The sequence below is a fragment of the Orbicella franksi genome, chromosome 15, assembly GCF_964199315.1.
Source record: "Orbicella franksi chromosome 15, jaOrbFran1.1, whole genome shotgun sequence".
Classification (NCBI taxonomy): domain Eukaryota; kingdom Metazoa; phylum Cnidaria; class Anthozoa; order Scleractinia; family Merulinidae; genus Orbicella; species Orbicella franksi.
Genome location: NC_138159.1, coordinates 6,420,416 through 6,432,552, shown reverse-complemented (window position 1 = coordinate 6,432,552; position 12,137 = coordinate 6,420,416). Strand labels below are relative to the sequence as shown.

General features: G+C 40.2%; 1 protein-coding gene across 1 annotated transcript in view; it reads right to left on the bottom strand.

Moving 5' to 3' along the window:
• Window positions 1-12,137, bottom strand: part of LOC145469695 (vacuolar protein sorting-associated protein 8 homolog) — a 50,306-nt gene that overhangs the window by 16,019 nt on the left and 22,150 nt on the right. The window contains exons 31-48 of the mRNA XM_081453477.1: window positions 11,787-11,832; window positions 9,294-9,367; window positions 8,581-8,615; window positions 7,995-8,073; window positions 7,316-7,408; window positions 7,103-7,159; window positions 6,410-6,492; window positions 6,255-6,339; window positions 5,573-5,671; window positions 5,129-5,218; window positions 4,617-4,666; window positions 3,816-3,960; window positions 3,320-3,409; window positions 2,763-2,829; window positions 2,089-2,189; window positions 1,572-1,650; window positions 1,171-1,253; window positions 208-288 (exon numbers count right to left, since the gene is read on the bottom strand). Of these exons, the coding sequence (XP_081309603.1) occupies window positions 208-288; window positions 1,171-1,253; window positions 1,572-1,650; window positions 2,089-2,189; window positions 2,763-2,829; window positions 3,320-3,409; window positions 3,816-3,960; window positions 4,617-4,666; window positions 5,129-5,218; window positions 5,573-5,671; window positions 6,255-6,339; window positions 6,410-6,492; window positions 7,103-7,159; window positions 7,316-7,408; window positions 7,995-8,073; window positions 8,581-8,615; window positions 9,294-9,367; window positions 11,787-11,832 (1,437 nt within the window). The remainder of the gene's footprint in view (window positions 1-207; window positions 289-1,170; window positions 1,254-1,571; window positions 1,651-2,088; window positions 2,190-2,762; window positions 2,830-3,319; window positions 3,410-3,815; window positions 3,961-4,616; window positions 4,667-5,128; window positions 5,219-5,572; window positions 5,672-6,254; window positions 6,340-6,409; window positions 6,493-7,102; window positions 7,160-7,315; window positions 7,409-7,994; window positions 8,074-8,580; window positions 8,616-9,293; window positions 9,368-11,786; window positions 11,833-12,137) is intronic.

Below are 12,137 nucleotides of genomic sequence, written 5' to 3'. Positions count from 1 at the left end.
CCGGACCACTCGATGAGACGTCATGACGCCATGACGCCTCCCACACAACGGCTAAATTAAGAGGATTACGAAAGATGCTGCTACTGAAGCTGCTAAACATAGATAGTGTCCAGTGTCATCGTCAGAGTAAGGACAGCTCCGAATTTAAGAACTGTTGTTGGTGACTGACGTTGTGATAAGGAACTGTAAGTAATCAAATACACTTACGGATTCATAGCTGTAGGTGTCTAACATTCCCAAAATAAGTTCCTTGATTTCACCAAATTTACCCGTGCTGTATGTGGGATCCTACATCGAGACAAAAGGAAAATGAACATAAGTCAACAGATAACCAAGGCTCCATCCCCACCACCCCGCAGGAATTTGAAAACAGAGGTATCACTCTGAAAACAAATCAAATGTTTTCTGTCGGAGGAATTTAAAAACACAACAATCATCAGTTATTTCAGATTTTATTTTAGATTTTATTTTAGAAAACTTGGTCAGGGAAATCACATGATTATCGCGATCCCATCGTTTTCGTAATGTTTTCCGTCCACACGAAAACGAAAAGCCAGCGTTTACATATTCTTCCAGTTTAAAGAGCGTTTTCGAAAAGCCCCGTTTTCGTGATGGATTAGTGCCTAGCCGTAGAAATAAAGCTGCCTTTCAAAATTCCTACAGCTTAGTGTGGACGAGGCCTGAGTTGTAAAATAGTAAACAGAAATGGCGCAGGGTTGACGAATCCGCACAATGGTTGAAGTCCATACGGGGACTGCATCAAGGTCCGTACAGGGAAATGCTTGGCTCTTGGTCATTGCGCACGGAACAAGAACAGAGAGTGCTGCACACCATCCGAGCCGACCTGACTTTGTAAATAGGCAGGGGTGTCAATAAGGACCGTAACCTGTGACACCTGTTACGGCTGAGTATGTTTGTTGGATCCTTGATGTCACAGGGAAACTGCACTATAGTTGATACAATTCACTCAAAAGGTAACTAGCTTGTTACAGGTGTAAAGATCAAGGCTACAAGTGAATCAAGACTTAATTACTGCTCTGAATAGGTATTTGAAAGTACTACCTTCTTGAACTTATGAAAAAGTCATGGCCAATATATATAATAAAGCAGAGAACACACAACGGAGATTAAACCAGATTAAAAAGTTGAACAATAAAACAGTACACCAACCTGCATTATTTTCTGTAGAATGGCCGGTAACGAAATGTATCCCATCATGCTGTTCAGGACGTGTCTTGTTTGATCCTTGAAAGCTGTAGCCATTGGGTAAAAAAAAGAAAACAATTAAACATGGTAAAATAGACAATCATGAGAACCCTCCGACGCAGAAGCTGCGTAAATCAAGTAAGTTGCGTGTCGTGACGCAAGCATCAGAAGTGGAAGCTTTCACAAAGCCTAATGCCCTGCGTGACTAATTTACTGTCACGTGATTCACGCAAATGTCTGCAGAGGAAGATGTCGTCTGGATGCTGTCGAATTCACGTGACTCCGCCCTGGCCGTGACCATCACTCAAATATGTATGTAAAGGGAATTTAAAGACTATGGAGAAGATATTCTCCTCTTTACTCGCCTAGAAAATAAGCGCTTGTTGTATCCTTGCACTTCCTTTGAGGCGCCATGACAGTTTCAAGGAGGGGAAACCACAAAGCCTGGAAAGAGAAATGAAATTAATGAACTTTTACTTAATAATCTAGAAACACGGGTCAACGCTAACCGAATTTATCACAGCGTCCACGAGACAACACTATATACACATCAAAAAACTACACATTCTAGTTCACCCCGGTGGTTTGTTTACCTTTATGAACTTCCATTTGAGAACTGAAACACTAACCTCTTACTAACCAAGCGCGTGGGCCGTACTGGGGAATATTGGCCCGAGGTGGCAGCACGGACCGAGCGCAGCAAGGTCCGTACAAAAACGACCGACCGAGGGCCAATATTCCCCGGTACAGCTCGAGCAAGTTGGTTAGTAATCTGTAAACTGCTGTATCTAATCACTTATTTGTTAATTAATTATTTTGCCTTCTTCCTGCAAAGAAAGCAACTGTGAGATAAAGTTTTAAGAAATAAGAGTCAAATGTTACCTCTCTGTCCGCTTCTTCAAGCCTCCCTGAGTTTCTTTGGCACAAAGGGATTATAACTCCTAACAGGACGGCCTCGACGTTTGCCGTGAGTTTTCTGATTTCTACAAGATAAGCATCGAATTTCAAGTTACTGCATGCCTTGCATAAAATTGCATGGGTAATCAAATAGTAGCAAATGAAATTAGGAAATAATTGTATGTGCATTGTATCACAACAAAAGTGTTTTCCTTTCCTTCGGAGTAAAACAATCTTTGGCCCTGCTCACACTACGCCGGAGAAATTTGAAAATGACGTTTTCACTCTGAAAACGCACATGTTTCCTGTCCACACTACGCCGAAGAAATTTGAAAACGCAACAATCACCCGTCATTTTGGATTTGTGTTTTAGGAAACCTCGGTCAGGAAAATCACATGATTATCGTCACTTTATCATTTTCCAAAAGCTCCGTTTTGAGAATGTTATTCGTCCACACTAAAACGCAAGGCCGGCGTTTTCAAATTCCTCCAGTTTGAAGAGCGTTTTTGAAAAGCTCTGTTTTCGTGACGCAGATTAGTGTGGACGGTAGGTCTAACCGTAGAAATAAACCTACGTTTTCAAATTTCTCGGGCGTAGTGTAGAAGGGGGCTTAAGGACCTTCACTAATCCAGGACAACATGGGGACGCTTGAACATACCGTTTTCTGGTGGAGATTCCTGTTTCTCGAAAACATCACAGAGCACTTTTACTTTAACCTTTAAGGTCTGCATACAAATCAAAGTAAGCGCGTTACAACAACTTGGTGTTTTAAAATATGGCAAGATCATTCTTATCTGTATACTTTTTTTTTTTATCAACGTCTGAAAACGTAACACACATTACCCAATTGGACTAGCTCATGCGAAAGAATATTGCTAGGTACACATAAGTACATAATTATAAAAACCTGCAGTCAACTCAATATTATCTTTCTACTGACTTAAAAATAAACGTGGAGTTTTCATGCCCATGAGAAGAAAAACACATTTTTAAAACCTGGCCTTTCCTTGAAACATGTAACAATTGAAATATCTTCGTTGCAGCACTCAAATGGTTTCCATTTCTTATTATCCAATCAAAAAATACGGGTACTCTAAGTGGTCATGTCAGCATGACATCTCATAAGGTGACGTCATGTTGCTTAGTAACACCACAGCTGAAACCCGCTGGCTAAGTGTGTTCTCGGGCAAGGAGTGATGGAGATGTTACTCTTACCTCTAAAAGAAGTTGGAAAGCTCCGTGAATATCTCCAGCTTTCTCCAAAAGGTACGCTGTAGCGTATGTGTTATTAAATTGGCGAACAATCTACAAAATAAGGAAGACGGCGGCTGTAAATAATCATCTTTGAGCTAACCACTGCGACCTGAAGCTCTTCAAGTAAATTACCAAGGCCTTTTACTGTCCTTGTTTAGACATTCGCCTTTGTTTTGTTTTTGTTTTTTTTTTTCCACTGCATTTCCACGGAGTTCGTTATAAGCCACCCAAAATTATTCGTAATTCTGATAATTAAAAAAATAAGTGTAAAAATAAAGTAAGCAAGCATACCGAGAGTGTCCGAAAGTGTCCGAGAGAGCTCGAGAGCGTACGAAAGTGTCCGAGAATGAACTTAAATCTTATAAACACAGATAAAAAAGTATGTTAAGTTATTGAACTCCGGCCCTATCCCCCACTCCGGGGCAAGGAACTAAGAAAGTTATTAAACTGTCCATACCGCAAGTGTTTCCTCCAGTCTGTAATTTTCTGTGTTCCTCAAGTAACTGTGCACCAAGTCAGGCTGGTATTTACACATCAACTCGATGTATTTCTCATGTACTTCTGCATCGGGCGTGTCCTCTGGGCGGGTGCTTGTGGATGACCTAACATACAACAGTAAAAGTTTCTGCCTTCAATTAATCGATTGTGTTGTGCCCGGGGAATCACCATAAGAGGAACTACTACTAGCAAGCATTACAAATAATGCGATGCAATGTTCAGCCACGCAATATTGGTACCAGACAAGCTGGAAACTAGACAGTGTTAGAGAATTATCTCTGCAGTATTAACGCGTATTGAAAATAACCCAGAGACTTTCATTTCTAAGCGATACGCCTAACAATAGAAATTGGGCACCACAAGAACCAAGAAACAACAATTATTATAATTTTAATCATAGCATGAGCTACTGAACTACGAAGACAGACGGGAGCACGTCGATAGCAATGAAAGTGGATATTGCTGAGTTTTATCTGCTTAATAAACCACGCTGACTGTTCGAGTAGAGCACATTTTCTACACTTGTGATTGGCCACATTCTCGGTGGTAAAAGAAATACCACTTTGGAAGTCTTTAAAGGTCCAAGATCTTCCGGGATTCAATGAAGCATCTCCTCCACTCCCCCTCAGTGTGTGTGGTTCTCGACCACACACAACCCTAACAAACCCAACCCCTGCCGGACTACCCCGCAGCTCTAAAGCTAAACTTCCTGAACAAAGTCAAACCAAACTATGGAGACAAAAGAAAGTCTTAAGCTTACTTATTATCGAACACGCCTTTCAGGAACTCGTACTGCACCGTGGCTTGGCCCTGGGAGGATACAGAAACAAATTTAGAGGGGAAGATAAGAGGGCAAAGAACTCTGCTACAAGAGATAAGTGTTTGGTATCGTGGATGGCAGCGAAAAATGCATACAATCAGGTAGAAAGTAGCTGGCATTTTAAATATTTTTTGTCAAATTAAAAAAAAAAAAATCAGACCAAAACGTTGCAGCAACAAACTTTCGAGTTATCACAAGAGAGCAACCTTAACCAAGCATTTCTCAGTTCAAAACAAGACTAGCGTGGTAGTCCTAGGCCTAATGATAGTTGCAAAAAAAACTGTTTTGGGGCAACACAGACTTAGATCTAGCACAAACGAGAATACTAACAACACGAAAGGTTTTTACGGGCCAAGCTAACATTTGCCAATCTTTTTCACGGATACAATAGAACAACCTTGTTCGGTTGGTACAACCGGCTTCTTGTATCCGTGATTCCAACACATCCTTACCTCGAGTTGGCGAATGACAATTGTCAGAATATCTGGAAATTCCGTGAGAATCATGTGAGCAGTCTTTCCACAGTCAATGGATAGAAAGCTCTGAAAGTGAAAATTTAAAACATTATAAATGAGTTATGTTGTGTATTATGCTGTACAAGGTGGTTCTACCTTTTAAGTCTGTGGATGAAGCCTTAGTGTGTGACCATTCAAATAAAAACTGTTGAGCAGTACTTTCATGTTGTACCGTTTGTTATGCTGTACAAAGTGGTTCTAACTTTTACGTTAGTGGATGAAACCCTAGTGTGTGACCATTCAAATGAAAGCTGTTGAGCAGAACGTTGATGTGGTGGTATGAATATAAAGAGGATCGCGACCAATATAATTATTGTAGCATAAAACGTTATCTTGCTAAGTGTCTATAGGGTTTTTCGTATCGTCATTGACATAACCAACCTGTAAACTATTAAGCGAGGCCTCCTTCAGTTCCTCCCTCTCCAGATCGGTGTAAACGTCTTCCGTCATCACATCATGGACATAAGTGAACACTTGGTGCTGTAAAAGAGGAGGAGTTTCTTACCGTGTTAGTTTTGCGGTATACCAGATATTATTTCTGTAGAGAATAACTTGGAAGGCACCATTCCTCTACAAAGGGCTTAACAAGGACTGCTGATCTAAAGTCTAACGAGTAGGCCAACAAGCAATATTGGTCATCTTCAGCCCCTCAAGAGAGATCAACTGCTAGTTTCTCTTTACAATATGAATATATTGCCAAGCAGAAAAGTTATGAGAACAAAGAAATTCATCAATTATCCTACGTCGTCTCGATACACTACCAAATTCTGAGAACTAATAACATTAACGGTGTTAAGTCACGATCTGTACACCTTGAATTGTTCGAGTTCGTCGTTTGTAATCCATTTGAACTTTCTCCATCCTTTACTATCTTTGTTCCTTTATGGTTTATTGTTATCTCTTTGGTGTTTTTCCATCTTAGTAAACTATTATTTTCAGGTTTCCTTCCATTTAAAGGTAATTTTGTACGTGACCAAAATAACTCAAAATACATCCACTGAGTCCCTTTAAGAAACGTTCGACAATCAGTCAAATTAATACGTCGAAGATCGTCAGTGCCTACCTCTCTGTGGGAATCCCTGAAGTAACAAGACAGAACCTTGGAGAATTGGCGTTTTCTTTCGTACAGCATTTCACACACTCGGTAGCTGAAACAAACGACAGCAATGAGCCAGAGATCCAAGGTGAACTGCACAGAAATCATCGACGAATACTTACAACTTAGCATTTTCGGCAAGGACCAGAATTCTGGCGTCGTCAAACTGTTTCAGTCCTCCTGCATTCCAGAGCTCCAGCAAGGCCTGAAGAACAGAGTAAGATAAAAGACCACCATTGTTAGAATCTGTTTAACGCCTTGTGTCAATGTGATGTAAATGTTGATTGTAGTGTAAAGGAGCTTAGCTGAGAGCAACGAAGGCGGCGTGGTCGAACGTTTTACATGGCTGGCCTTGAAACTGGTGGTTTTTGGTTCAAATTCAGCTCATCCTGCTATAAACAGGATGTCTCCTAGGCTGCCCCGTATGATGTGGGTTCAACTCCTTGGTCACTCTTTGTAAATAACTGATCAGCCTCTAATCAGTTACCCTGCGAACAGTTATTTCTCCCACGGCGAACGAGGGTACCCCTGCCCGCAGGTACCCATCAGTTGGTATTTTCAATAAGTTAATACTCATTTTTTTTTTTTTTTTTTACACTTTATTTCATTTGCTTCCGTATTTTTCACTTGTCAGTTATACCTCGCCACCTAGCGACAAACAAAGCTAATTAAGTATGGCCTTACTCCTAAATCTAAGCTTTAAAAAAAAAGCCAGATCAGCAAGGCATATTGAGGAGTACATTACAGAGCTTACCAACGTACACTTAATTACTGGTAGCGCGAGAAACAGTTGAATTCCAGCTGTAGAACAATACCTGTTGTCTTTCCTCGTGTCTGGAATCGTCATCAGGATTTGCCAGATATTCAAGAACCTATAAAGAAGCAACACTTCAGTCAAAGACAGTTAATTTCTTCATGCAAATCAATACTTAGTCAAGCAGACTGATGACAAGACTCAAGGAGCCAACAGTTAAAGCTTTGACGAAATGTTTCATCTACTTTTCCACTTAGATTTATGATTCACTTACCTGTTCGAACAACACTTTGTTTACTTCTATTCTATTCTCGTGTTTAGCCATCTGTCGTGCTAGAAAGGTGAACAACGATCCAACTTGGCTTGGCTGCGTGTACAATCAAAGAGAAGATAAAATTTAATAAGCAAAGAAAAAACATCGAGAGCTCTGGACATGGTGCGATCTTTATTGAGTTCGGAGAATTTTAATCTCGTCATTAGCAAACGATATCGAGAATGAAAGTTAGTCAGGCAAACGTTTATAGTACATTTTTCCTTACAAAAGTCTCCGTCAGACCCGTACCCATACAGTCGGAGCTTATCCTTGTTTCTGTAGCATGAAGCGACTAAGAGTATTTATACTCCCCCCCCCCCCGCCCCCTCTGGATGGAATGCTAGTCTATCACAGGGTTCCCCCGGAATTAGATTCCCCAGTACCCATACATGTATTAGTATATACCCCTGGGTGGAGAGAAGCACTTTGAGGGTAACGTGTCTTGCCCAAGAACACAACACAATGTCCCCGGTCAGGGCTCAAACCCAGACCGCTCGAACTGGAGTCCAGTGCATTTACCATTTGGCCACCGCGTCTCCACTGGCACCTTGTGGCACACGGATAAAAATTACTATAAAGATATGTTCTGTTTTGTTTTGTGTTGTGTGTTTTTTTCTTTTTTAGCTACAAGCACACGTACTGTAAATCCTGTATCTTGCACCATAACGTCAAGAAGAACATTTACAAGGAACTGCCTCCGTGTGACACCTGTAGGGCCACTGCAAATACAAGTGGGATAGCACTTGGTGAGCACCATGAATATATTGTGACGAGCTAAGTCACGCAATCTTAAAATAAACCACCATAAGCGCAACGGTTCGTGACAACACTGGCTTCACTGAAAAGTTAAATAATCTCACCACACTATTGCTATGAAAATTACCGTGATGAACTTTCGCCTTTGTCACGCAGTTTGATAGAAAATCAGCTGTAAGTGCGTGACAGCGCTAAAATCACGGATGAATCAAGTAACCTTGTTTAGTGCTACGCTATGACAACCGTTTACGTAGACTTCTGTTATAAAAAGATAAATAGTTGAATACCTCGATAAAAGCATGAAGTAAGTTGAAGACAAACTAAATTACCAAAAGCAAATAAGTGTTTTACTCCATATGATCAACAAAGTCTACCAGATACGAATAAACATGGTGCAGTGATGTCAATAACACTTCTATTTGCCTTATGGTTCTATCTACGATTACTAAATTCTCATCTAAACAACTTACTCAAAACCGTCATCAAAATCTTTCCGCTCAAAAGCCTGTGATGAAATACAAATACAAGTTGATTTAGAAGAATCCTGTATACATATATTAATAGGTTTTTGTTATAAATAGTTTTTTAATTAAGTTTCTGGCAGGTCCCCACCAGCCTTTAGGTTGCCTCAAACCAACCTGCCTCAACAAAAAGTATATGTATGTATGCATGTATATCCTATTTGAACACCAGCTATGCCGAGTTCAAGCGAGCGAATCACCTGAAAACAGCTAACAGTAGCTGTTGGTTGTATAGAATAGTTGTTATATTAACTGTATTAATTATTTATCTATTAATTGTAGTTATTTTATGTATCTTATTAGTACACGACCCCACAAGCTTGTTAGCTTTGACGTCTTTTATCGTGTATAAATAAAGGTTGTATGTATGTATGTTTCACCTGATGTAAGGGGTGGTTGAAGGCTAAAGGCAAACATCAAACAAGTTTACTGCCAGAAGCTGCCAGTAAGATTCAAAAGGTTCATTAAAGTTACACTGACCAAGCAAAAGGATTAGCAAGAAGAACAGGTGATCAGGTGATTTCGATTTTGCAATAGCCTATTCAAAGGCAAAAAATGCTACAAGTCAGTGGGGTAAAATGTCAGACTCATACTTTGAACTGTTAACTCAGAAATGTGCGAGAAAACCGTTTCAAACTGTTAGCTACAAACATGTTGCTTACCATTGAAAGAACATTCAAGAACTCTTGAGTGTCAAATTGTAGCAGGACCCTCAAACGTGGATATGAAAGTTCACCTAAAATGGGCACATAAAAAAGAATAATTTGAGATCTAGACTGATAATTGAATGGCTTAGTGCAAGACTGACGTAAGTGACTTTTTCGGGTGAAAAATGATTTTTTCGTTCAAAAGCGCCCAAATTTTTGCATGTGGTCTCCAACGTAATAGGAAAACATTGCCCTGTGTTTGTATTCCTTGTTTTTTTCGCCTGATGTACAAAACAAAGTGGAAAGTTTACTCGCTCAAAGACGGGATCTGGAAATGAATTTCTTCAACTACGTTGTGACGTAAGCTTGCGTTTGCATTATTTTGGCGCGCAAGACAACGTCAAGCTTTCGATCAGACAAGTTGAAACCTCGCCTGTTGCATGAAGTCCGCTTATTTGACACATATTTGCGCCCGCCTGGCGGTGAAAGGACTTCATTAAGTCCGGAAACCCGTAAGTCACTAGCATATCTCAAAGAAGCGAGATGTGTTGCTGTTCCAAGATCGCTAAGCGATCGAAGGCACACTGAAGCCAGGCGAGGAGATTGAAAGCACTTCTCATGCAAAAAAATGAGTCGATGGCGAGAAGTGGCCCATTTGCCAAATGTTGCTGCGCAGAACGTTTGGAAATAAAGAAGTGCTTTTAGACTCTTAAAAAATCTGTTTAGTCGGCCCGTAGGCCTTGCCGTGTTGAAGTTGCTCAGGGATATCCCATAATAATCTTTAATGCATCTCGATAGGTCTTGTCAGTCGATCTCGGTCGGCAATGGAAAACGTCACAAACTTACATTTCGCTCAGCCAACGGAATATTAATTGAAACAGAATCGACGGAAAAGATATTTTTTTTCACTGAGAAAAGCAATGTATTACTTTATTTAGACAAAAATAGCCCTGAGCCCCGATTCTTTCCAGGAATAAATGGCCAATGTTTTCATGTAAGAGAAATGATTGATCCAAAGTCGCGATTGTTGACCATTGTTGTGTTACAGTGTGACAGTTGACCTTTTGGGAACTGGGGCAAACAAACGCCAATCATATTATGGACTAACGGCTTTCGATCGCTTGCCTTTATTATCATGGAATCCCAATGGAATGATTCGTTTGTGAGGTTAGAGGATGGCGAGAGAAAGAGACAACAGTGTAAGTCTTTTTTCTTTAAATATGCCATTCCTTTTGCTATATATTTTCCGTTTGTTTTCGGTTTTCCCGCTTAGATTCAGTACAGTGTTTTCACAAATATACAGGGTATTTAATTATCGCAGAGACGGAGCAATTTCAGATTGACTCAGCCGTTCAAGTACTGTAATTCGGAAAAATCGTCTTTCTTCGAATGTCAAGCGTTAATTCCTTGTGGCAACATTTCACGAAATATGTTTTATAAGGTATTTGTTGTTCCTCACGCAGTCAAAGTAACGGCAAGCTGCGCTGTTATAGCTCATTGAATTTCAAAACGTTTTACATCGCAGTAGCACCTATGAAACGCCGCATTTCGCTAGTGATTTTCACTTTTTTTTTTTTGAAATGCAAACCGAACTCTTTTTTGTTCTTAACGAGTTTCATGTTTTCACTGATTGCAAAACGTTTCACGAAATATGTTTTATAAGGTATTTGTTGTTCGTCACGCAGTCAAAGTAATGGCAAGCATCGCTGTTATAGCACATTGCATTTCAAAACGTTTTACATCATCGCAGTAGCACCTATGAAATGCCGCACTTCGCTAGTGATTGTCACTTTTTTTTTTTTTGAAAGAATGCAAACCGAACTCTTTTTTGTTCTAAACGAGTTTCATGTTTTCACTGATTGCAAAACGTTTCACTCTCAGAAGATAGGTAACCACCGCTAATAGACACTGGTCGTTGACTTTATTTAGACTTACGATCATGCATGCTGTGTTTATGAAATGAAGCGTTATCTTGTTTTATTATTTTCCCTAGGCTAGCACCAAAATAGAACTAACCCTAGCACAAAGTGTTTAGAGACTCTAGCCCTAAGCCCTAGCCCTAGCCCTAGTCCTAGCCTTAACCCTAAAGCCTAGCACTAAAACGGTAACCCTAACACTAAATGCCAACCCTAGGCCAAGGGTTAGGGTTTGCTTTTAGGTCTAACGCTAGCCGTGGGGTTATGTTACCTTTACTGTAACTGTCAAGTTATAGGCTCATCTTTCTTTAAGGCCCATGTTCATCCATTTCGTTTTGCGGCCCTGTATTATTGTTTTGAAGTCACCGTTGTCCTAATGTTTCTTTCTTTTTTTTTCCGAAGACAAAGCGCAAACCAGCTAAAAAAATGTACAGGGCTATGCTCTTCTACTCAATTGAAGACGACACGCAAAAATTCGGGCGCTTTTGAACAAAAAAATCATTTTTCACCCGAAAAAGTCACTTACGTCAGTCTTGCACTAAGCCATTCATTTATCGCTACATTTTGAACAGAAAAGAAGAGCCTCGCTTACTTTCAAACCCGTCTTTAGTGTGTTGAGTCGCTATGCAGTTGAACACCTAAAGAACAAAAGTAAAACAATATTCTTAGAATGAGACATAATCCATCAAATATTTTCACTTGCAAGTGATTGGTCTAAACGTGTCACGTGAATTGCGCGTCACACGTCACGTGAATACGCTCAGAGTTTCCCTCAAGCTTCGCTATCGGAAACAGTTCGCATCTCGGAACAGATAATGTCTGGGGACAGATCGGGTAGCTCTGCGACACAATTAAGGTATTTTATGGAATTTTACATCTTTTTCGCCCCTGTTTCGCCATGTTTCAGCTGAAACACTCGAGCTTGGTTGCATCTGTATTGAGC